The 24828-nt window shown below is 43.8% G+C and overlaps 1 protein-coding gene across 1 annotated transcript in view; it reads left to right on the top strand.

The window, feature by feature from the left end:
• Positions 1-23021, top strand: part of GXYLT1 (glucoside xylosyltransferase 1) — a 79052-nt gene extending 56031 nt beyond the window's left edge. The window contains exons 6-8 of the mRNA XM_034769529.1: positions 11968-12091; positions 12444-12616; positions 14270-23021. Of these exons, the coding sequence (XP_034625420.1) occupies positions 11968-12091; positions 12444-12616; positions 14270-14431 (459 nt within the window). The 3' untranslated portion in view covers positions 14432-23021. The remainder of the gene's footprint in view (positions 1-11967; positions 12092-12443; positions 12617-14269) is intronic.
• The last annotated feature ends 1807 nt before the right edge of the window (positions 23022-24828 follow it).

Genomic DNA, 24828 nt, shown 5'->3' with positions numbered 1-24828 from the left:
AACCGTGCGTGGTCCCGTATAACATTGGACCGTTGAGTCTTACTCACGGTACAAGTGGAAATAGATGCTTCAGTTCTCCTTCCCTCCCTCCCACTCCCTTTCCCCGTCCCTCTTCAGGGACCCCTCTCATGAGCAACTCCTTATGCAGGAGATACAGATGCTCCTCGAGGTGGGGGCAGTGGAAGAGATCCCTCGGGATCTAAGGGGGAAGGGGTTTTACTCCCGTTACTTTCTTATCCCCAAAGCAAAGGGGGTTCTTCGACCCATTTTAGACCTGCGCGGACTCAACAAATTCTTAGTCAAGGTCCGCTTCTGCATGTTCTCCCTAGGCACTATTATTCCATCCCTGGATCCGGGGGAAATGGTATGCTACCCTCGACATGAAAGATGTGTACTTTCACGTTGCTATTCATCCTGCTCACCGGCGGTTCCTGCAGTTCACCATAAACCAGCACCACTACCAGTTTACGGACCTATTCTTCAGCCTGGCAGCAGCCCCCCACATGTTCACGAAATGCATGTCGGTAGTGGCAATCTTTCTATTAAAAAGGAGAATTTGAGTTTACCTGTACCTAGACGACTGGCTTCTCACAGGTCGGTCCGAGGAGGAAGTCCGTTCCCATGTGGCGGTGGCACTGGACGTATTCCCAGGCTAGGCCTTCTAGTCAACATGCCCAAGTCCTCCTTGATACCTTCGCAAAGGCTGGAGTTCATTGGGGCAGTCCTGGATTCGGTACAGGCACGAGCAAGCCTCCCATAATCCAGATTTCTGGACATCGCGCGTGCCATAGACTCAATGCTGAGTTTCCCCACAACCACGGACAGATGCTGCCTGCAGCTCCTAGGACACATGGCGGCGTGCACCTGTGACGTTGTGCAGTCTATATGGTTTTATAAAAAACTTGATAATAAGTCAATATAATGTAACTGAGATAGTTTTAGAGAAAATACGGTAATAAGTGAATGTAAGTAACTGGGATATGCCTCATGCAAAAGGTCTCTTGTAAGGTATCATTCCAAAGCTTATAATCTACTGAATGTGATCATCTGATTTGTATAAATGTACCACTCTTGTATCTAAAACTAGAAATATAAAATGTAACTCTGAGGGCCTATTGTAATTGTGTAAAGTGTGGACCATTAATGATGGTTTGGAATCTTGATGACTCCCATTGTCTGCAGATGGCTGTATTTACCTGTGAGTCTTCCTGTATATGTGTGTGCTGGCAAGTGAGTAATGAAGTCTTGCAGTGACATGTGATCATGTCACCTGAACTGGAATCCATCTTTAACCTGGTGCTTTTCCAGTGAGGGTGGGTGGAAACCCAGAGAGACAAAGAGTTCCCGCCTTATGCAAAAGATATATAAAGGGGGGAAGAGAACAGAGAAGAGGAGAAGCCATCATGAAGAATCCCCTAGCTACCACCTGAGCGGCAACAAGAGCTGTACCAGGGGAAAGAATTGTGCCCAGGCCTGGAAGGTGTCCAGTCTGAGAAAAACTTACTGAAGCATCTCTGAGGGTGAGATTATCTGTATTTAGTTTGATTAGGCATAGATTTGCGCATTTTATTTTGTTTTGCTTGGTGACTTGCTTTGTTCTGTCTGTTACTACTTTGAACCACTTAAATCCTACTGTCTGTATTTAATAAAATCACTTTTTATTTAGTAATTTACTCAGAGTATGTATTAATACCTGGGGGAGCAAACAACTGTGCATATCTCTCTATCAGTGTTATAGAGGGCGAACAATTTATGAGTTTGCCCTGCATAAGCTTTATGCAGGGTAAAACGGATTTATCTGGGTTTAGACCCCATTGGGAGTTGGGCATCTGAGTGCTAAAGACAAGCACGCTACTGCGAGCTGTTTTCAGGTAAACGTGCAGCTTTGGGACAAGTGATTCAGACCCTGGGTCTGTGTCTGGAGCCAGACGGGAGTGTCTGGCTCAGCAAGACAGGGTGCTGGAGTCCTGAGCTGGCAGGGAAAACAGAAGCAGGGGTAGTCTTTGCACGTTGGGTGGCAGCTCCCAGGGGGGTTTCTGTGATCCAACCCGTCACAGCACCCATGTAGTCAAACACACTCGACTGCGGCTCAGGACTTTGCAATTGTGGCTATCCCAGTCGTATTGCCCAGGCAGAGACCCCTTAGACCTTGTAGTGACAATCCCTGTCCAGGTATTGGACTTCCTGCGCGGGTGGCTCAACCAGCAGGTAGTTTGCGAAGGGATCCCCTTCACCACACCGCAACATGCTGATGCTGGTAACAGACGCGTCAGACCTCTGCTGGGGAGTGCACTTGGGGGACCTACGAATGCAAGGGATGTGGTCCAAGGATGAAATCTTGCTCCACATCAAAGTAAAGGAGCTCAGGGCGGTTCGCCTAGCCTGCCAAACCTTTTACGCTGCTTTAGAAGGTCACAGTGTGACAGTTCTGACACACAACACTACCGCCATGTTCTACATAAACAAGCAGGGCGGAACCCGATCCTCTCCCCTCTGCCAAGAGGACCTTCTCCTATGGGACTTTTGTATAGCCCGCTCAGTATACCTCGTAGCGTCATACCTCGTAGCGTCATACCTCTCGGGGGAGCAGAACGAGCTGGCGGACCGCCTCAGCAGGTCGTACCACATGCATGAATGGTGGATGAGACCGGATGTCTTGTAATCGATCTTCCAGAAGTGGGGATTTCCCCAAATGGACCTCTTTGCCACCAGGGACAACAGTCAATGCCCGTAGTTTTGCTCTTTCCAAAACCACAGTCTGGGCTCGGTCGCAGATGCCTTCATGATCCCTCAGAGTAGGAGCCTGAAGTATGCCTTTCCACCACTCCTGCTCATCCACAGAGTTCTCCTCCAAGTTCACAGAGACAAGGCGGTACTGATTCTCATCGCCCCAGCTTGGCCCCGCCAACATTGGTTTACGACTTTGCTGGAGCTGTCAGTGGCCGACCTGATTGCCCTGCCCCTGCACCAAGATCTCATCACGCAGGACCGCGGGCCCCTGCTCCACCTGAACCTGCAGTCTCTGCTTCTCATGGCATGGAAACTGTGGTTGAACGCTATGGAGACCCAGTGCTCTCTTCAGGTGCGACAAATTCTGCTCGGTAGTAGGAAACCTTCCACGAGGGTGACATACCTCGCTAAGTGGAAGAGGTTCTCCTGCTGGTGTGAACCAAAGCATATACAGCCACTTCAGGCCTCCATTCCAGTTATCCTGGAATATCTGCTGCACCTTAAACATCAAGGTCTCGCCCCCTCCTCAATTAGAGTGCATCTGGCTGCCATTTCAGCATTCCACCCCGGGGAATTGGGGTATTCTGTGTTTTCCAACCACATGGTAGCCTTGTTCCTCAAGGGACTGAAGAGGGTGTTTTCCTACTCACGCCCACTGGTCCCTTCCTGAAACCTTAACCTGGTCCTGACCAAGCTCACGGGACCCCTTTTCAAGCCCCTAGCCTCTTGCTCTTTCACTCATCTCTCTCGGAAGGTGGTGTTTTTGGTGGCCATTATGTCCACAAGGAGGGTGTCCAAGTTGAGGGCCCTCACCTCACAGCCCCCTTATACAGTTTTTTATAAGGACAGGCCACACCCTAAATTCCTCCCTGAAGTAGTCTCGCAATTTCATATGGGACAGGACATTTGTTTGCCAGTGTTCTTTCCCAAACCACACGTGGACCCGAGTCACTGTAGCCTACATACTCTGGATGTCCGTAGGGCCCTGGCGTTCTATCTGGAGCGAACTAGACCTTTCTGCAAGTCAACACAGTTGTTCGTCGCCATTGCGGAGAGAATGAAAGGACTCCCCATCTCGGGGCAGCAGATATCGTCATGGATCGTAGATTGCATCTGCGCGTGCTATGAGCTTGCCAAGGTGCCGGCCCCGGTGATCATGGCTCACTGGACTAGGGCTCAAGCGTCCTAAGCAGCTTTCCTGGTGCAGGTTCCACTCCAGGAGATCTGTAAAGCAGCCACCTGGTCGTCGGTGCACACATTCACAGCCCACTACGCAGTCCATCAACAGGCCAGAGAGGACGCGGCAGTCGGCAGGGCTGTGCTTCAATCAATTGTTCCATGACTCCTACCCTCCTCCTATAGTAAGCTTGTGAGTCACCTAATGTGTAATGGATGTGAACAATCACTCGAAGAAGAAAAAACGGTTACCTACCTTTTCGTAACTGTTCTTCGAGATGTGTTGTTCACATCCATTACACTTCCCACCCTCCTTCCCCTCTGTCGGAGTCTCCGGCAAGAAGGAACCGAAGGGGGGTCGGGTCGGCAGGGGTATATATGCACCAGCATGAGGCGCCACTTGTGCGGGGCTCCCCTGCCAGCCCGACGGGAGCCGCTAAGGGGAAAAGTTTCCAACGTCCGTGCACACAGCGCACGCACACCTTATGTGTAATGGACGTGAACAATACATCTCGAAGAACAACAGTTACGAAAAGGTAGGTAACTGTTTTTTTTGCCCTCTCCCGCCAATGTAAGTGCCTCTTTACGCCGATTTAGTAGCACCACCTTCCTCGGTCACAGCCAATGTAATTAGGTCAGTGCAGTGTCAGTGTATACACTGCGTTGCTTATGTTGACTGTTAATGGCTTTCAGGAACTCCCACAATGCCCCATGCTGACAAGACAATTGATACAAGTGCTCCTGCCGAGGATGCGCACCACCGACTAAAGGAGCCAAGTGTGCAAAAACAAGCAATTTAATAAGTCTGGTGGCTGTATGCTGATGTAAATTTGGTTGACATACTTTTGTAGTGTAGACATGGCCTCCAAGAACTACAGTTACCAGTAAATAACCTTTCTTTCCTTTTCTCTTCATCCTCACCACCCTTCTTCATGTGTTGGTTGGGCAATACTACTTAAATCCCATCTGTTAAGATTAGAGAGACTGTTGGTGAAAAAAGAAGGCTTTCTGTTCTTTTTGCAGTGAACTGGAACGGTCCCAGACTTGTTAGTCTATCCTTTCATATAGACCCTAAATTCCTTAATAGCCTGTATATGGTATAATTCCAGTAATCCCAATTCCCTTTACAAGAAAAATCGAAATCCACAGTTTCCCCCAGGTAACCCTGTGTTAGTTAATCATCTGCTAATAGCACTAAGAGGCTAGTTGAGAAGTTATCAACAGCTTTGTACTTTTAATGCTTAATATTTTGTACTTTAATACAGAGTAATAAAAATTAATGTTTACTGAAACACCAAAATTGTATTAAAACCACTGTGGACCTAATTGTAATACAATGTTGGTGTGTTAATACATTTGCTAAAAGTACAAGTATTAAGTAAACATCAGCATTACTCCCTTGGTTCCCCATATTTCTGTCAGTGAAACTGCTGCTTAAATTAACACTTCCATTTATCTGAATGCCCATTGCCCAGAAGTTTTGGATATTAGGCCACTTGAGTAAACAGGATTGTACTATAAATGCTGAAGATTACCGTTGCAATACAAACAAATAACAATATAAATCTATTAAACAGGTTTTTAAAGCTTTTTGTACTGCATTGTTTGACTGTGCAAATGTGTGATGTAACTGTGAAACATGTATGTTAATTTATTTTGACTTTCTATCACACACACTCACTTCCAGTATTAGCAGAATTCAACTATATTAAATAGTATCTAACCTTTCAAATTAGAAGTGATCTTAAAGAAGATACAGTAACTCCTCACGTAAAGTCGTCCCTGTTAATGTTGTTTCGTTGCTGATCAATTAGAGAACATGCTTGTTTAAAGCTGCACAGTGCTCACTTATAACGTTGTTTGGCAGCCGCCTGCTTTGTCCGCTGCTTGCAGAAAGAGCAGCCCATTGGAGCTAGCTGGTGAGGGCTTGGACCCAGGGTGGACCGGTAGCCCCCCATCAGCTCCCTGCTCCCCTAAGTTCCCTGTGCGGCAGCCTCCCAGCTATCCCTCCCCCACTGCCATGTGCTGCTTCTGCCCTCTGCCTTGGAGCTGCTCCTGGGAGCCTCCTTCTTGCTGCGTGGGGGTTGGGGGGGGGAGGGGTGCTAATGTCAAGGTGTCCCTCTCCCCTCTGCTCCTGCCCCCAGCTTACCCCATCTCCATGGGGGGGGGGGGGAGCAGGAAGAAGGACATGGGAGGGAGCTTTCTGGCAACAGCGGCTGTCTCAACTTGCTGATCTACTTTAAAAGGCAATGTACTTAGAGTGGGGTCAGCGTACATAAAGGGGCAATGCGCATCTCTCCCTCTCTCTCTCTCTCTCTCTCTCTCTCTCTCATATACAGGGTGTGTGTCTGTGTCTCTGTCTCTGTCTGCCATGTTGTCTCCCCTCCCTCCATTTGTGCTGCCTTGTAGAGTGTGAGGCTACATTAACAACGTGTTAACCCTTGAGGGCTCAGCCGAGTGCTAGTTCATCATTTAGCCAGTAAGGCATTCCCTGGGAAATATCCCACCCTCTTCCACTCTCTGACTTCAGCACCTCAACCAAGCTTCACAATCATCATTGCTGTGTACGGTATTAAATTGTATATATAGTCTTTTGTCTGGTGAAAATAATTTCCCTGGAACCTAACCCCTTCTATTTACATTAATTCTTATGGGGAAATTGGATTCGCTTAAAGTCGCATTTTTCAGGGGCATAACTACAACGTTAAGCAAGGAGTTACTGTACTGAGTTTGCAGAAGGGTGTCTAGTGACTGCCATTAATTCTGTTTTTAGACCGTGATCAGAAAATGTGGGGTAAACCTAGAATATTAAAGAAACTTGTGGGGCAATACTAAATTGGGGGTGCAGCAAACACCACTGAAGATGGAAAATAAAACAAAATTACCTAAAGAGATTAGAAACACGGACAGAAAATAGTTACTTGGTTTGGAAAATTGCAAGCAGATATAATTGAGGAAATAAAACCTGAATGTGACAGTAAATGGAACATTAGATGAATTTGCAATGCAGTATTGCATATAGTTTAATTTTTTTTGGATACACAGAGTTATCCTGGCAAAAAAAATGGAGATAAATCTGAGGCTGTACTTGGAAGATTCTGTTCATTTGTATAAAGCTCTGTACTAAAAAAATTAAATAAATTGGAAGGATTTAGAGAAAACTAACGAATGATTAGAGAATTGGATCATGTAATATGCTATTAACCTATTCCCCCAATCAGTTTTTTCCATCCAAGGTTTTTTCTTGTTTCCCACACCTTTGCCCTTCAACTCCATTTCTTGTCAAAGGAAGGAGAGAATGGATGGCAGGTTTCTCCACTTTGCTCCTAATAATTTTCTCCCCCAAGCATTTTTAGCATTTAGACACCATCAGTAATTCTAATAACCAGGGCTGTCAAGCGATTTAAAAAAATTAATCGCGATTAATCACGCTTTTAAACAATAATAGAATACCATTTATTTAAATATTTGTGGATGATGTCTACATTTTCAAATATATTGATTTCAAGTACAACACAGAATACAAAGTGTACAGTGTTCACTTTATATTTATTTTTTATTACAAATATTTGCACTGTAAAAAGAAAAGAAATAGTATTTTTCAATTCACCTAATACAAGTGCAATCTCTTTTTCATGAAAGTTGAACTTACAAATGTAGAATTATGTACAAAAAAAACCCTGCATTCAAAAATAAAACAATGTAAAACTTTAGAGCCTACAAGTCCAATCAGTCCTCCTACTTGTTCACACAATTCCTCAGGCAAACAAGTTTGTTTACATTTGCAGAAGATAATGCTGCCTGCTTCTTGTTTACAATGTCACCTAAAAGTGAGAACAGGCGTTTGCATGGCACTGTTGTAGCCAGCATCGCACAATATTTACATGCCAGATGCGCTTAAGATTCATATGTCCCTTGATGCTTCAACCACCATTCCAGGGGACATTCATCCATGCTGATGATGGGTTCTTCTCGATAACGATCCAAAGCAGTGCAGCCTGGCGCATGTTCATTTTCATCATCTGAGTCAGATGCCACCAGCAGAAGGTTGATTTTCTTTTTTGGTGGTTTGGGTTCTGTAGGTTACGCATCTGAGTGTTGCTCTTTTAAGACGTCTGAAAGCATGCTCCATGCTTCATCCCTCTTAGATTTTGGAAGGCACTTCAGATTCTTAAATCTTGAGTTGAGTGCTATAGCTATCTTTAGAAATTACACATTGGTATCTTCTTTGCATTTTGTCAAATTTACAGTGAAAGTGTTCTTAAAATGAACAACATGTTCTGGGTCATCATCCGAGACTGCTATAACATTAAATATATGGTGGGGCCAGCAGGCTTCCTACCTGGCTCGCGCTTCTCCCCCCTCTCCCTCCGCAGCAGAGTTTGGGTTTGGGAGGGGGCAGGGGATTGGGGCACGGGACAGGATGAGGCAGGCTCTGGGTGGCGCTTACCTGGGGGGCTCCCCAGAAGCGGTGACATCCCCTTGCTCAGTTGCTAAGTGGAGGCGTGGCCAGGCAGCTCTGCGTGCTGCCTCTGCCTGCAGGCACCGCCCCCGCAGCTCCCGTTGGCTGTCTCCCAGCCAATAGGAGCTGTGGGGGCGGTGCCCTGGGCAGCTGCAATGCGCAGAGCTGCCTGGCCACACCTCCACCTAGCAGCTGAGTGAGGGGGATGTCACTGCTTCCAGGGAGCCCCCCAGGTAAGCACCTCCCAGAACCCGCCTCACCCCGTCCTGTGCCCCCACCCCCTGCCTCCTCCCACACCCAGTCTCTTCTGCTGGGGGGAGGGAGGGCGTGGAGGCCCAAGACTGCCCCAGCAGCGGCTGGTACTGCGGCACAGGGGCTGCCTGAGCTGCCCCTGAGCCAGGTGCACCGGCCACTGCAAAAGTCACAGAGGTCATGGAAAGTCACACAATCCGTGACAAACTCGCAGACTTAACTATCATCCATAGATATTTCTTCAATATAGTCCTGTCTGTGTTTCTCCCTTCTATTGAGCATGTTTCAAATTTCTTATCTGTGTGGAATCTTATTTTTTTCCTGCCCATATGTGTCTAAGTAACTTTCCATATCTCTGTCCTTGTGGATGTTGGCAAGACCTCTAAATTAGTATAATTTGTGTAAACATGCTGTTTGCCTACCTTCATGGACAAATAATGAGAATGTTAGGTCCCTAAAGATCCCACTCCCCACCCTTTTTCTCTGTCCAAATTGGTATATTATTGTTCTTTGTTTAGGATTCCATCTATTTTTTTTTTTATGGTGCTCATATCCAAAGTAGCTTGCTCTTCTTACAGTTAGTCCTCCCCTTTATTTTATTAAATTTCTTTTCCTTTATTAATCCTCCCAGTTTCTCTTGACCTCTTACTATTTACTTATTCCTTATCTACCTTTTTAACACTTAGCCTAAAACAACTGAACAATACACTAAAAATATACTATTGGGAACAATTTTGCATTGGCAGGAAGGTGAATTGGTGAGTCAACAAGTCTCTTTTCATTCTTACCATATTATGTTTTTTCCTACCACTTCTGTATGTGTTCTTTTTTGGGGTTTTTTGAGACCTGTTCTTGTAATTTGCACACAGTTCAATCTGCTGTCTGTTCAGAAGTAGCCTGTTTCACCTGTTTTGGTCACAACTATTTGAGAAAAGGACTTGTTGCTATACAAGCACCATCTTCTCACACACCAGCCTTTCCCACCATACCTTTAGGTACCCTCTCTGTAACTATGTTTTTGGACTTAAGAATGCAGTAGTCTTTGAGGTTCTGTTCTTTAGTTTGCTTCACAGTTTCTTAAACGTAGTCCCCAGAACTTCATTTGCTGAACTGGGATCCCTATTTAGCAGTATGATGAAAGATACAAGATCTTGAAGTTTTGCAGGAATGGTCAATATCATATTTAGAGAACAGGAACCCACTAGTATAGGCAAAAAGGCTGTAGATCAATATCTCCCAAGTTGGAGGTTGGGCCAAAGTGTGCCTGAGGAAAGTCACCATCTCTGTTCTTTCTATGGTTCAGGACTGTGGGAGCATCTTAGAAGTACAGGTCTGCAGATGCAGTTGGCAAGCAGCCTGTAATCCAAGCTTCTCTTCTCTGTTCCCATGTCCTTCAGCTCATCTGGGGGGTGGTATCAACAAGTGCCCTTACCGTCAGTGTCATATAATCTGATGAGAAGGACCACAGGATGGAGTAATAGAGCTGCTGGGAATGAGTGGGGAAGGAAAAACCAGGAAAATAAATGAAAGCATACCAGAAACAATGGGAAGAAGAAAAAGGGGGAAAAAAATACACAGGGAAAAATGGACAGACCCAAAAGGGAGAATCAGAGTAAATGAACAGGAAAAAAAGGAAAGGCTGTGGCAACTGTATGAGTGGAAGAGAAGGCAACACATTCATTCACTAATGCATCCCCAATGGGTGGCTGAAACAGAAAAATTTGGAAACTACTGCAGTAGCTAATTATTGAGTATGTTTGACACTACCCATCATTTGTTCGTGTATTCATATGCATAGTATCAGATTTGGTATTCATATTCTTGTTCTGAAGTTTGTTTAACTGACAGGAATTCAACTATCTCTCTTTCTCCATCTAGATTCAGTTCTAGGTGTGTAATCAAAGATTACTTTAACCTTGAAATCAACATACCAGTAGAAAGGCTATTGTAGTTCGATCATATAACGATCATCACCCTTGCTGATTTATTTCCCCATCTCTCTCCAGCCCCTCTCTGTTCACTTGCTCGCAGTCTAGAGTCTACCTCATCTAGAGTCTATCTGAGCAGCATTATTCAACTAAACACCTCTGAACTAGGAGAATTCTCCTCTGGCTTACACTGGAAATTTGAGGTTCAAGAGTGTGATTTTATTAAATTACACCTTCAGAGAAGGTGAACTACAGTAAAGTAATTTTCCAATTTGTAGGCACAAATGACACTATGGAACACCAAATAAGATGTCTAAATTTTGTCATTTGTAAGTATCACAATTAGGTACAAAATTGTGACCCAGTTTGAGCTCTGAAAATTGGGATTTACACTAGTGTTGTAAAATCTGACATGTGGGGCCATCACCCCTGGTTACATATTGATTTATGTTGTAATTAGCCTTCCATTATTTGTATTTGTTCTGTAATTAGCATTTAGTAATTTTGAGAAGGATATTTGTTCTTCATATATAACAAGTTGTCAAAACCGTCTCTGGTTTAAATCCAAAATTCATCTCAACTTTAACTGTAGAACCACTACTGCTTCTTGCACTCTCCAACATCGTCAGCATAATTCTTTGAAGTATTCATTTGAATCTACAGGTGAAGAGTTTGTGTTGTTACTTTTCTAGATCAAGTTATGGTGCCATAATTAAGAGTTTGTTATAAGTTAATATTTAATAAGATTGATTCAGTGAAAAACCTTGATTTTTTACATTAGTGCAATTGTTTTATAAATCTTTCACGGCAGTTTTTATGTGGGAAATTTAGCCAATTTAAAGTTCATCAAGACTTTTATTTTGAAATCAATTTAAAAAAATTATTTTTTCATCCTGTAACTCAGCCCCAGTTCAATATTCTCTCTTATTAATGTTAAAAAAAACTGCTTGAGGTATGGGTTTTGAGGAGAGACTGGGAAATCTGAAGTTCAATTTAAAATATCTTGCACAGCCTTTTGCAGAATTTTCTATTAGAATAGATTTTGTATTTGATTCCATTAATCCATAGCAAAGGGTACTTTTTGTTTCTTGGTATTGTTTGTATACCAAGGCGCTTTCTATGGGAAATAATTCATGATCACAAATGAAAAATTACTACTTTATTTTATATGCTAATTAAGAGGAGGAGATGAACAAAGTTGCAAAAGACTAACCTAATATTTTCAAGAGAAACCAGGCATAATTTAAGACATATTGGACTTGGATGTAGTTTAATTTTCATGAACTATGAAAAACATGTTTAAAAGAAAAATCCTATGCAATTTCAGAGATTCCAGTTTTGAAAAGCAGATTACTGGGATTCTTCGATTTCTCTTGTGACTTAGTTCTAATGTTTTCTCTGTTTATTTATTTTTAATAGAATGATATGACAACTGCTCGGCTACAGTGGGGAGAAATTCTTATGCCATTGCTTAAAAAATATAAACTAAACATAACATGGGGTGATCAAGATCTGTTGAATATTATGTTTTTTCATAATCCAGGTATGTCCTTTTCTATGTTTAACTTTGATATTGTTTCACACTACGACTGTAAAATATTAATCTTATATTTAGTTTCTAAATGCAGAAAATTTTCAGAATTTTCAATGGATATGTTCCAGATAGCATTTTGTTTATTCCTTTTAAAAGTGTTCTTTATCTCAAAATCAACATAATTTAGTCCAAAATAGATTTAAGTTGTATTGATGCCACCTAATTATTTTAAATGTAATTGTATACAAATATTTTAACACAATCTCTGAAAGATGTTATCTTACCAAGAAAAACTATTGATTTGTTCTCTCCCGAAGAGTTTTGTTATGAACAACTGTGTACTGTGTATTTTTCTGAACAGAGAGCCTTTTTGTCTTTCCCTGTCAATGGAATTATCGTCCTGACCACTGCATTTATGGAAGCAATTGTAAGGAAGCTGAAGAAAAAGGAATATTTATTCTTCATGGAAACAGAGGTGTTTACCATGATGATAAACAACCAACTTTTAGGGCTATTTATGAAGCAATAAAAAAAGTAAGTAACTGTATAAACTACAATCATCCATAACTTGTGTAGAATTATTTATAAAATGTATCATCGGTTAAAGTTTAACATGTTTGGGACATGGGCACTTTTTCTTGTATTATAATAATACCTCACCTTTATCAATTCTAGATAATTAACACAGTAACACTTTTTAAATGATTTGCAGTTCAGCTGGACTTCAAGTTTGGTTTTATGACAAAATAGAAACAGAATTGTTCATTGTTCTTTGAAACTAACATTTTAGGTTATTCAAGGATTATGATCAGTTTGGAATCTAAGATGTATTCTGTAACTGCAGTATATTTATTAAAAGACCTTATGCTGAGTCTTATAACAGTTAAACACAAATATGTAAAGAACCATATAATATTTATTTGTATTAGGATACAAAACAACAGAGATTGGGGTTCCATTGTGCTAAGCATTATACAAACAGAGTAGGAGACATTCCAGGCCCCAAAGACTTTACAATGTTCTTAGTACCATACAGTTGTTAAAATTTTATTGTAGGCATACTTTGCCCACTGGAAGACAAATATTTTTGTATCATATTGTGATCTGTTTTGTATGCTAGGCACATTAATATGTAGTTACCACTTTAAATGCATGCAAGTTTCTCTTCTAAGCACAATGGATTCTTTTTTATTCTGCAAATACGGCTTCCAGTAAAGTATTTATCACTACATCAGTATATTCACTGAAGAGCTGTAAAAAGTAGCGTTGATACACATTTTAATGTAACACACTATCTTGTATATGACCTTCGAAAATCAGTAGTATATTTTAATGGCACTTTATTGCAGGTTGTCATATGGATATAAAAATGAAGAAAAGTACTTTCGAGGGTCTGAAAACACACTGCACAGAAAGAGAAAATTTGTTCTCATAAAAATAAGATTCTTTGTTTCCTTTGAGCATTGTCAAAAAGAAAAAAAGTATCTCCTTTTTATTTATGACACCATTTGGTTTATGAATATTCCACAAAAAGTATATAAAACAATGCTGATCTGATGGTTTTAAGATTAGCAAAATTACTCTACTATGAAATGTTGGTTTTGCAAATGATTTGTTTCATATCTCTTATGAAAAAATATTATAACACTGAATTAATGATTGTATTTTTACTTCATGTTAAACACAATATATGCTTGACATTCATTCACTTTAATGAAATTGTTCTGTCTTTATTGGTACTATAGATTATCCGTCGTGCTGTTGATTCACTGTAACTCAATAAGAATTGTAATTTTTTAAAGAAGTGTATTTAGACTGGGATAATTGTACATTTTTTAAGCCAAAGCTGAGATGCAGTAGGCATGTGATCGTGTGAACAACCCATGAATTATGTTAGATCTTTAAAGCTTATTTTGAATTTGTTTATATGGCTTAGTATCTTGATTTTGTATTTTGTCTAAGCAATATTTGGGTGATGGCTTTTTCATATTGTATTAAAAACAAGCTGAGCAAAGTTTTTACTAGCCTTAGAGCATCAAGTAACCATATTTATGGAGTTATTTTTGTGTTTCACAATAATGATGGAAGGCATTTTCATAACACTCTTGCTTCTTTGAAAAAAAAAAAAAAAGGAATATTGTTCTTACACATGATCTTAATGTCACTTCTCATTTTTTTCCCCTCTAGTATTCCTTTGGTGATGACCTGGTTAATTTCCTGTTACAGCCCCTAGAACTGGAACTGCAGAAGACAATGCATACGTACTGTGGAAGAATATACAAAGTGTTCATAAAGCAGCTAACAAAAAGCATAAGAGATATTTATGATAGAAGATCAAAGGGAAGTTGATTCTTACTACAAACTCACAAAACTATTGAATTCAAACAAAGACGGAATATATAAAATGTATGAAGGATGTTCATGCAAGAATCACCTATTCCTAGCGTGCCTAGGTAAATGTTTACCCGTGTAGATAAAATGAAGAAACTGTTCATATTATGAAGAATACACTTTCCAGCAAAGAAGATATATTTGATTTTTTAATCACTGCTAATTTTCATTCCAGTTCTAGTGAATATGGGAGTTACTGGCTGTTCTAGTCGGGTTTTTTTATTCTGCATAATTCAGTTGTCTGTTATACTCAAATGGGTAAAACAGAAATGAAGATAGATCTATTGGTAGAATGTACCTCATACATTATCTATGATTCTGCTAAACTGTGAATGTAGCAATAATTGAGTCAGCACTAACCTCACTTTAAAAGTGTGAGAACAAAGTTGTTTACAAGGGCAGAAGTTATTCTGTTTTCAAAGAAATGTGATGTAACGATTGACAATCTGTATGTGCCTTTAGAGGTGTTCATCTCCTACATGTTAAAATATTGTTTTGACAATCATGTTTCATATTTTAGATGTAAACTGCACATTATAAACAAGATTTTCAAAGCAATTAATCACTAGTGTAAGAGGAACTAGTTTCCCGTCTGTAGTTACTGATATCTTGTTGTGATACAACCTCATAACAGATGCTGTGTTCAGCCATCTTGACAAAATACTACAGCTGAATTTTTTACAAAGATACAATATGAGATTTTTTTAGAAATAGTTTTTATCACTTTAATGATACTTTTTTGCAACTTCACTGAGCTTTCTGGAAGCAAAAGTATATAATGGAATGTTTCCTCTATTATATTTAATTACTAAGAATGATTACATGATATGGTAGAGAGCTGTGAGTGGGGCTCTTAATTGTTCCCAAAATGCATATAGGACATGTTTCCTATGAGAACTATTAATCATGAGGAAATATTACGCACATTACCACTTCACCTCATAACCCTCCCCCTCTCCATAGATTTGCATATGTGCTTAATAACAAAGCTTAAAAATCTTGGACAGATCCTCAGATGAATGATTCCATTGACCCCAGTAGAGCTATGCTGATTTACAAGAGTATTAGGCCCCTGTGTTTTTGTTTATAGGAAACCTGTTCCATTGTTTTCAGGATATAAATTATTTCCTTTTGAAAAACGAAACAAAATAAGAAAAATCTATTGGTTCTAATAGTAATAAAATATTATTCGAGTGATCACGTCCATTCCAATTAGGTGTGCGCACACCGCGTGCACAGACGTCGGAGACTTTTTCCCTTAGCAGCTCCCATCAGGACGGCAGGGGAGCCCCCTAGAGTGGTGCCCTTATGGCAGTGTATATATTACCCTGATTGCCCCACCCCACTTCAGTTCTGTCTTACCGTCCATGGAGGCGTTGGAACATTCGCTCGCTCGCTTGCAAGTGATCCCTTAGCCTTTCAATCTTCTAGTTAGAGTTGTTCTTAGATAGTTATCAGTTAGTTAAATACCATTGTATACAGGTGTCTGGAAGCTAGTTCCAGCACCAGCCTTGGTCTGTGGGGAATGTCGCAAAGCCCAGAGTTTCAAAGCTTGCGTCACGGGCCACAAGTCTATGCCTAACAGCGAACCCCGTGACTCCTGTCTCCGGTGTCTGGGAGTGTCTCATCAGGCAGAGTGCTGCAAAATCTGCAAGGCCTTCAAGCCGTGCACTAAGAAAGAAAGACTTTCGTCTTAAGCAGTTGCTCATAAAGGCCACTTTACAACCACCGGCCCCTGACCGACCGGCCCTGGCTCCGGCTCCAGCCCCAGCTTCCTCGTTGCGAAGTGCCTGGGCATCCATGTGCGACCCAGCACTGCCCAAGCACCGTAAATCGCTGGCACCGAGATGGGACGACCAACCTTGACAGCGGTTGAACTCTCCAGCCCCAACAAAGCGTCACAAGAAAGGAGAAAGAGGGCGCTGTCCCCAAAGAGCTACTAAGCTGCTCAAAGAAGCTCCTGGCATGTAAAGACAGATTGTTGGGACTGAGCCAAGAACTGGCACCATCGACTCTGGTGCCACAGGCCCCGTTGAGTCCAGTACCCAGTGGATTCAGTGCCGACGAATGTCTGAAGGAGGTCCTCGAACACCCCTCCACACTTGACTCTTTCGAGGCAGTGAAAGACCTCATTGCGTTGTCGGCGCCAAACTCCCTCCCGTGCAGGGAGAAGCCTCTGTCACCAACCAAGAGGGTGCTGTCCAGAGGGAAGCCGGCAATGGTGCACCTCTCAAGGTCACCGTCTCAGCACCGCTCTTGGCACTGCTCCCATTCAAGCTCGGCATCCTGCTATTCCCCGGCACCCGCGACCCAGTGTGAGATTACAGCACCGGAGGTGAACCCGCCCGCGGCGACTGCACGCCGGTCCACAACGCCATCGGTCGCCCAGCACTGGAGTACGGCACCGATAACCTCACCGGCACCAAGTAAGAGGCACCAGTCCCAATCCCGAGACTGCCGGTACCATTTGCGGTCCCAGTCAGTCAGGCATTGCTCTCCCGCCGCTCAACATTCGGTACTGCCCTGGTCCTCTCTGTCAGCATCCTCCGGCTCCGAGGCCAACTCCGGTCACTCTAGCTATAGCAGACATCGAACCGTAGCCAGCAGAGAATCCCAATCAGCATAGCAGCCACAATGACTTCCTCTGAGTCAGTGGCCTTTCTGGACCCCATGGGCCTACCACCAGCAACAGGGCATCACCTCCAGGGCCTCTAGGTCTGCGCAATCTGTGCGATGCCATTCCAGGTTGCCACACAGGCATGCATCAAGGACAAGGGAGGCCACTCTCTCTAGACGGCCCCCGTCCTCCAAGAGCAACTGGCGCTTCCAGGCCCAATGCCCGAGGCAGTGCCAAGCACTGCTACACTTCGAGATGTGTCAGCCACGCCGGGCTCTGAAGTGTCCCAGGCATATGGGGGGACACAGGAGGGTCTAGATGAGGGCAACCAGCAGCACCTCACTTCCTCCTCTTCCCCAGACGAGGCGGTGGCGGGCACATCAGTCTCAGGACTGCCACCGATCGACCATGGGGCTCACCAGGAACTACTCCGCAGGACCCGCCCTCAGTATGGGGCTCCAGGCGGAAGAAAGGGTCGAGCAGGAGGATCCGATGGTGGACATCCTGACACCCGAAGGTCCCTCCAGAGTCACGCTTCCTCTCATAAAGACCATACAGACGAATCACAACGCTATATGGCAGACCCCGGCCTCCATCACGCTGACGGCTGGTGGGTAGAAAGGAAATACTTTGCCCCTTCCGAGGGCTATGAGTTCCTGTTTTGCCATCCAACTCCCTGTTCCCTAGTCGTTTCAGCAGTCAATGAGAAGGAACGACAGTGCCAACAGTCTTGGCCCCAAAGGCCAAGGAGGCCAAGCATTTGGACCTCTTAGGTAGGATGGTCTACTCCTCCAGGGGCCTCCAGCTACGCATAGCCAGCCAGCAGACGGTCCTTAATAGACATAACTTCAACTCTTGGATGGCCATGTCCAAGTTTAAGGATCACCTGCCCCAGGACTCACATTCTGAGTTTGCGGCGTTAATCAGGGAAGGGAAAGACAGTGGGTAAGACTTCGCTACAAGCCTCCCTCGATTGAGCTGACTCTGCAGCCAGAACCATTGCCTCGGGGGTAGTCATGCGATGCTCAGCATGGCTCCAGGCATCGGGTCTCCCTCCAGAGGTCCAGAATACCCTCCAAAACCTTCCCTTCGAGGGCTCGGGCCTTGTCTTGAAGCAAATAGACTCCAGGCTGCACAGCCTTAAGGATTCTAGGACCACCCTGAAATCACTAGGGATATATATGCCAGCAACCCAGAGAAAGCCTTTTTGGCCTCAGCCTCTGCAGCAGAGGCAGTATCAACCCCGCCCGAGGTAGGAGCCGTATCGCAGGCGGGGCAGAAATAACAGGCGTAGACAGCAGAATAATGCGCCCAACCAAGGCCAGATTAAACCCTGGCCCAGAAACAAGCTAGGGGTTGAAGGCATTCCCAAGGACAGTGTACCAACCCAGTTCCCGGATCCATCCCCATGGTTTTAAAACCAGCTATCCCACTTCTACCGTGCAAGGTCCCATATAACATCAGACCGCTGGGTCACGTGCGTGGTACAGTTATTCCCTCCGGTTCTCCTCCTTCCCTCCCTCCCACCCACCTTCCCTGTCCCTCTTCAAGGACCCCTCTCACAAGCAACTCCTTATGCAGGAGGTTCGTTCGCTCCTCAAGATAGGTGCAGGGGAGGAGGTTCCACAGGAGCTAAGGGGAAAGGGGTTTTACTCCTGTTACTTTCTAATCCCCAAGTCAAAGGGCGGTCTTCGACCCATTTTAGACCTTTGCGGACTCAACAAATTTATGGTCAAAGACCAGTTCCACATGGTCCCCTAAGCACATTCCATCGTTGGATCCAGGGGATTGGGACGCTGCCCTCGACATGAAAGATGCATACTTTCATATTGCCATTCATCCGGCGCACTGACGCTTCTTCTGATTTGTCGTAAACCAGTATCACTACCAGTTCCCGGTTCTCCCATTTTCAGCCTGACCACAGCTCCCTGAGTGTTCACAAAATGCATAGCAGTGGTGGCAGAAAAGGCACGTTCGAGTGTACCCGTACCTCAACAACTGGCTACTGACAGGTTGTTCCAAGGACGAGGTCCAGTCCCACATGACAGTGGTCTTGGACATGTTTCATAGACTGGGGCTCCTCCTCAATGTACCCAAATCACTCATACCTACCCAAAGGATAGAGTTTATAGGGGAAGTCCTGGACTCGATATGGGCAAAAGCGAGCCTTCCAGAGCTCAGGTTCCAAGCCATAGAGCAGATTGTCAAATCAGTGCTTCAGTATCCCACCATCACAGTCCGGTGTTGCTGCAGCAGCTAATAGGGCATATGGCAGCATGCACGTCCGTGGTCAAGCATGCCCAATTGAGACTCAGACGCATGCAAACGTGGCTCGCACTGTCTTACTGTCTGTACTGAGACCCCTTGTGGTGACAATTCCGGGACAGGTTCTAGAACCCCTGCATTGGTGGCTGGTCTGTGCAGGGGTCCCCTTTTCCAAGCCCCAACCTTCTCTGACGTTAGTAACAGATGTGTCAGATCTGGGCTGGGGCACATACTGTAGGGGATCTGAGGACACAAGGCTTGTGGTCGAGGGACAAGATACCTCATGTCAACCTGAAGGAGCTCAGGGCAGTTTGTCTGGCCTGCCAAACCTTTCACACTACTTTGCAGGGTCACAGCATGTCCATCCTGACAGACAACACCACCGCCAGGTTTTATAAACAAGCAAGGGGGAGCCCGCTCCTCACCTCTCTGCCGCAAGGCTCTTCTTCTCTGGGACTTCTGTATAGCCCAATCCATTCAGCTCGAAGCATCCTACCTTCCAGGGGTATGGAATGAGCTGGCAGATCGCCTCAGCAGGTCATACCACATGCACGAGTGGTCAATCAGATTGGACATCATACAGTCAGTCTTCCAAAAGTGGGGTTATCCCCGAGTAGACCTCTTCGCCACCAAGAGCAACAGACAGTGCCCTCAGCTATGCTCATTCCAAAACCACAGTCCGGGCTCGATTGCTGATGCGTTCCTAATACCGTGGGGCAAGGGTCTGAAGTATGCCTTCCCTCCTAACCGGCTCGTCCACTGGCGGCTCCTCAAAATTCGCAGGGACAGGGCGACGGTAATCATGATCGCCCTGTCTTGGCCCCGGCAACATTGGTACACAACCCTCCTAAAGCTGTCCGTAGATGCCCCAATAGCCCTGCCCCACCACACGGATCTGATCACGCAGGACCATGGGTGCCTCCTTCACCCAAACCTGCAATCTCTACATCTCATGGCTTGGAAACTCCATGGCTAAATCCCATGGAGAGCCAGTGCTCTCAGTCGGTGAGACAAATTCTCCTCGGCAGTAGGAAACCTTCCTCTAAGGCTACCTACCTGCTGAAATGGAAAAGGTTTTCCTGTTGGTGTGAACCCAAGTGCCTTCAACCGCTCCAGGCTCCTATCCCAGTTATTTTAGACTACCTCCTACACCTTAAGCAACAGGGTCCATCCCTTTCCTCCATCAGAGTACACCTGATGGCCATTTCAGCTTTCCATCCAGGGGAGTCTGGGCGCTTGGTGTTTTCAAATCCCATCCTGAGGCAATGTCTCAAAGGGCTGGAGAGGGTGTTCCCATATTTTTCACCCACCAGTCCCAACCTGGAACCTGAACTTGGTCCTCTCCAAACTCATGAGCCCACCGTTTGAGCCCCTGACCACTTGTTCCCTCCTCTATCTTTCTTGGAAGGCGGCGTTCCTGGTGGCCTTTACATCGGCAAGGAGGGTGTCCGAGCTGAGAGCCCTCACCTCCGAACCACCTTACACGGTGTTTCATAAGGACAAGGTGCAGCTTAGACCACACCCCAAATTTCTCCCCAAGGTGATCTCTCAATTCCACATGGGTCAAGACATTTGCTTACGAGTGTTCTTTCCAAAACCCCACACAAGCTCGAGACACCGCAGCCTACACACACTGGATGTCCGGAGAGCCTTGGAGCTCTACATAGAGCGCACAAAACTTTTTTGCAAGTCGACCCAGTTGTTCATCGCCATAGCCGACAGAATGAAGGGCCTTCCTGTCTCTGTGCAACGCATATTGTCCTGGATCACAGACTGCATTCACAAGTTCTATGAGCTTGCCAAGGTCCCAGCCCCAGCCATTATGGCCCATTCAACCAGAGTGCATGCATCTTCAACAGCCTTTCTGGCTCAGTTCCCTATCCAGGAGATCTGTAAAGCAGCCACCTGGTCTTCAGTGCACACATTTACAGCCCACTATGCTGTTAACCAACAGGCCAGAGATGATGCGGCGGTCGGCAGAGCTGTTCTTCAATCAATCGTTCCATGACTCCTATCCTCCTCCAATAGTAAGCTTGGAAGTCACCTAATTGGAATGGACGTGAACAATCACTCGAAGAAGAAAAGATGGTTACTTACCTCTCGTAACTGTTGTTCTTCGAGATGTGTTGTTCATGTCCATTACAATACCCGCCCCCCTTCCTCTCTGTCGGAGTAAACGGCAAGAAGGAACCGAAGGGGGGTCGGGCCGGCAGGGTAATATATACACCTCCATAAGGGCGCCACTCTAGGGAGCTCCCCTGCCGTACTGACGGGAACTGCTAAGGGAAAAAGTTTCCAATGTCCGTGCATATGACACGCGCACACCTAATTGTAATGGATGTGAACAACATATCTCGAAGAACAACAGTTACGAGAGGTAAGTAACTGTCTTTTATATCTTAATGGCATGAATGCTGTTTTAGGTAATACTTGAGCTGAATTTAGATAATAGTTCTAATTGGAATTAACTAGTTATACGGTGGCTTTTTCTGGGAGTTCCTTTGTAATCTGAGCTTGAAAGATCCCGCCACTGTCTAGTCATCCCCCACCTTCCATGAGGCCCCATATAATGGCCATCTTTCTGTCTGAGGATGACTGGCTGTTATGTCTGTCAGATCCAGCTGGATCTAAGGAGTCGCTGAGCAATACAAAAGCACACCCTCTATTGTGAGCAGTGCTTCTGTTGTACTCCCAACCCCTGCTGGCCCAGGGAGCAAGAGACTGGATGGGATGTAGAAGCCAGAATCTCTTGAATGTTGTGCAGTGCACAACGACTAGTCTTATTAGACAAATCTGAAGCTGTTTTTAATAGGTATAAAACATTGGAAACTGTTTATGGGTTTTGATTATCATTATAGCACATAAATTCAGATGCCAGAAACTAATCTGCCCCGACTTCACTCAGTGCATTTTTTGTGCATACACATGTTGCATATCAAATAAAAAGTATTAGTGAGCCAGATAAATCACGTTAATTCTACTTAACCATCTATTGGAAGTCACCAAATGGTCACCACACCGTATATTTTTATTTGTAGAATAATGTAGAAATCAAATAATTCTCTTAATGTTTGTGTATTTACTTATATTTTGCACACTAAAACACCATAGAAGATTTACTTTACTATTGAAACTAGTTCATACTTATGGTTTCCATACTTATGAAGTGAAAGATGTTTATCTCCTTAAAAAACTCTTTCTAGATTTAAAATCTATATGACCATGAATGCAATTGCAAAGTTGAGTGACTTGCAGCATGCAAAGCATTATTTTTTTACATAAACTGTTTTGCATCAGTTTTTGTCTTCAATTTTTTACTTCTATTAATAGTACTGTGTGATTATGTTTACAAACACTTTCCTTTGTAACACCCTGCTTTTGCACATTTATAACTTGTTGAAATATTCACTCTTGGGACTGATGTTTCATGATCTTTATACAGATGTTGGGTGTTTGGGTTTTTTTTTTTTTTTTTTTGAAGTTTTGGTGAATCCTTTGAGCCATTTTTTAAGCAAAAAGCAGCAGTAACTTTTTCATTTAAAAAAATCCACTTGTACTCTTTTTGAACAGAACTGAAACAAAAATGTCTGAATTTGAAGTTAAAGCTTGTCATAGAATAGACAGTCTACAGTGAGTTGTGCTTTAATTAAACAGATTTTGCTTTAATATTTTTGAAAATTGCATTCTGTGCAATAGACTTTAACATGTATAAACTTAAGACAACCTCAGTGAACATCTGGGCTTCTTGGAAAGTGTAAACTTTTCAAAAGTGGTTAAAAGTGAGCATGTGCTGCTGGTGAACCTTCCCAGTGTCTGATTAGCCTTCCAGCATAATTGTCTGTCTCCTAAATTGGGATTTTTTCAGTTTCAAGTTCTCTAGGGTCTACGAATCATAAATTTTTCTACGTGCAAAAAACAAACCTAACTTACAAAACAGACATCCTGGAGACAATAAGGAGAATGAAAGGTTGGTCATGTGATGTGAGGATCTTGAACTTCCTTAAGAATTTCTCAAACTGCATGTTGGTAAGGTTATACGCATAGAGGTGTAGAAATATGTATTTAGCCTGAAACTTGGCTGACTTGTGCTTTCTAATTTTAGAAGTGTGCTGTTTACTACTGACATTGACAGGTGCTGTTTGCCTGATTGCCTATAATTATAAAACTTTTTCCTATTTAAAAAAAAAAAAAACCTAAGAAATTAAATGAAACCTGCACTTAGGATGGAAGAATCCCATGCACTGCTAAAGACTAGGGACCAAGTGGCTAGGCAGCAGTTCTGCAGAAAAGAGTTACAGTGGACGAGAAGATGGATATGAGTCTTGGTTGTTGCCAAGAAGGCTAACAGCATTTTGGGCTGTATAAGTAGGGAGCATTGACAGAAGATCGAGGGATGTGATCATTTCCCTCTATTTGGCATTGGTGAGGCCTCATCTGGAGTACTGTGTCGAGTTTTGGGCCCACGCTACAAGAAGGATGTGGAAAAATTGGAAAGAGTCCAACGGAGGGCAACAAAAATTATTAGGGGGCTGGAGCACATGACTTATGAGGAGAGGCTGAGGGAACTGGGATTGTTTCTTCTGCAGAAGAGAAGAATGAGAGGGGATTTGATAGTTGCTTTCAACTACCTGAAAGGGGATTCCAAAGAGGATGGATCTAGATTGTTCTCAGTGGTACCAGATGACAGAACAAGGAGTAACGGTCTCAAGTTGCAGTGGGAGAGGTTTAGGTTGGATATTAGGAAAACTTTTTCACTAGGAGGATGGTGAAGTACTGGAATGGGTTACCTAGGGAGGTGGTGGAATCTCCTTCCTTAGAGGTTTTTAAGGTCAGGCTTGATGAAGCCTTGGCTGGGATGATTTATTTGGGGATTGGTCCTGCTTTGAGCAGGGGGTTGGACTAGATGACCTCCTGAGGTCCCTTCCAACCCTGATACTCTATGATCTTTTGGATGAGTAACCACTTGTGAAAAGGGACTGAAAGGGGATGGGTAGCTAGAGTGTGGAACTCGATTGTATGAGAGACATTATAATGCTATGACGACTTGTCTGATGGTATGATGTTCCAAGAATGACAATAAATGAAGAGGCAGTTTCCAAATGATGCATGGGTATAAGATGAAGGAGCAATAGCCATAAGAATGATCACTTTGCAGTTCTTGACAACTTGTCAAAAAAGTTGCTTACTTTAAGATGCTAACTGCAAGGACACTGTATGATAGAGGGTCTTCCCCTCTGTGGCTGCTACCTCTTTTTAGGAGACTCCTATGGTCTCTGATGATAAAACCCCATCTGAAGTAGCCTCTGACCTGAGTGAGACTAAGGTTTGGCATACTTTGTCTTTAGAACAAGTATATATACTCCAAAGAAGAGCACTACAGACCAGAAAATCTTCAAGTGCATTGAGAGCTTCATCTATTTTTTCACTAAACAGGTTGGGGCCCTTTAATGGCAAGTCGTCCGTGACAGACAGA

The sequence above is a fragment of the Trachemys scripta genome, chromosome 1 (genome assembly GCF_013100865.1).
Source record: "Trachemys scripta elegans isolate TJP31775 chromosome 1, CAS_Tse_1.0, whole genome shotgun sequence".
Lineage (NCBI taxonomy): Eukaryota > Metazoa > Chordata > Testudines > Emydidae > Trachemys > Trachemys scripta.
The sequence above is the reverse complement of the archived record's forward strand: the minus strand, read 5'-3'. Positions and strand labels throughout refer to the sequence as shown.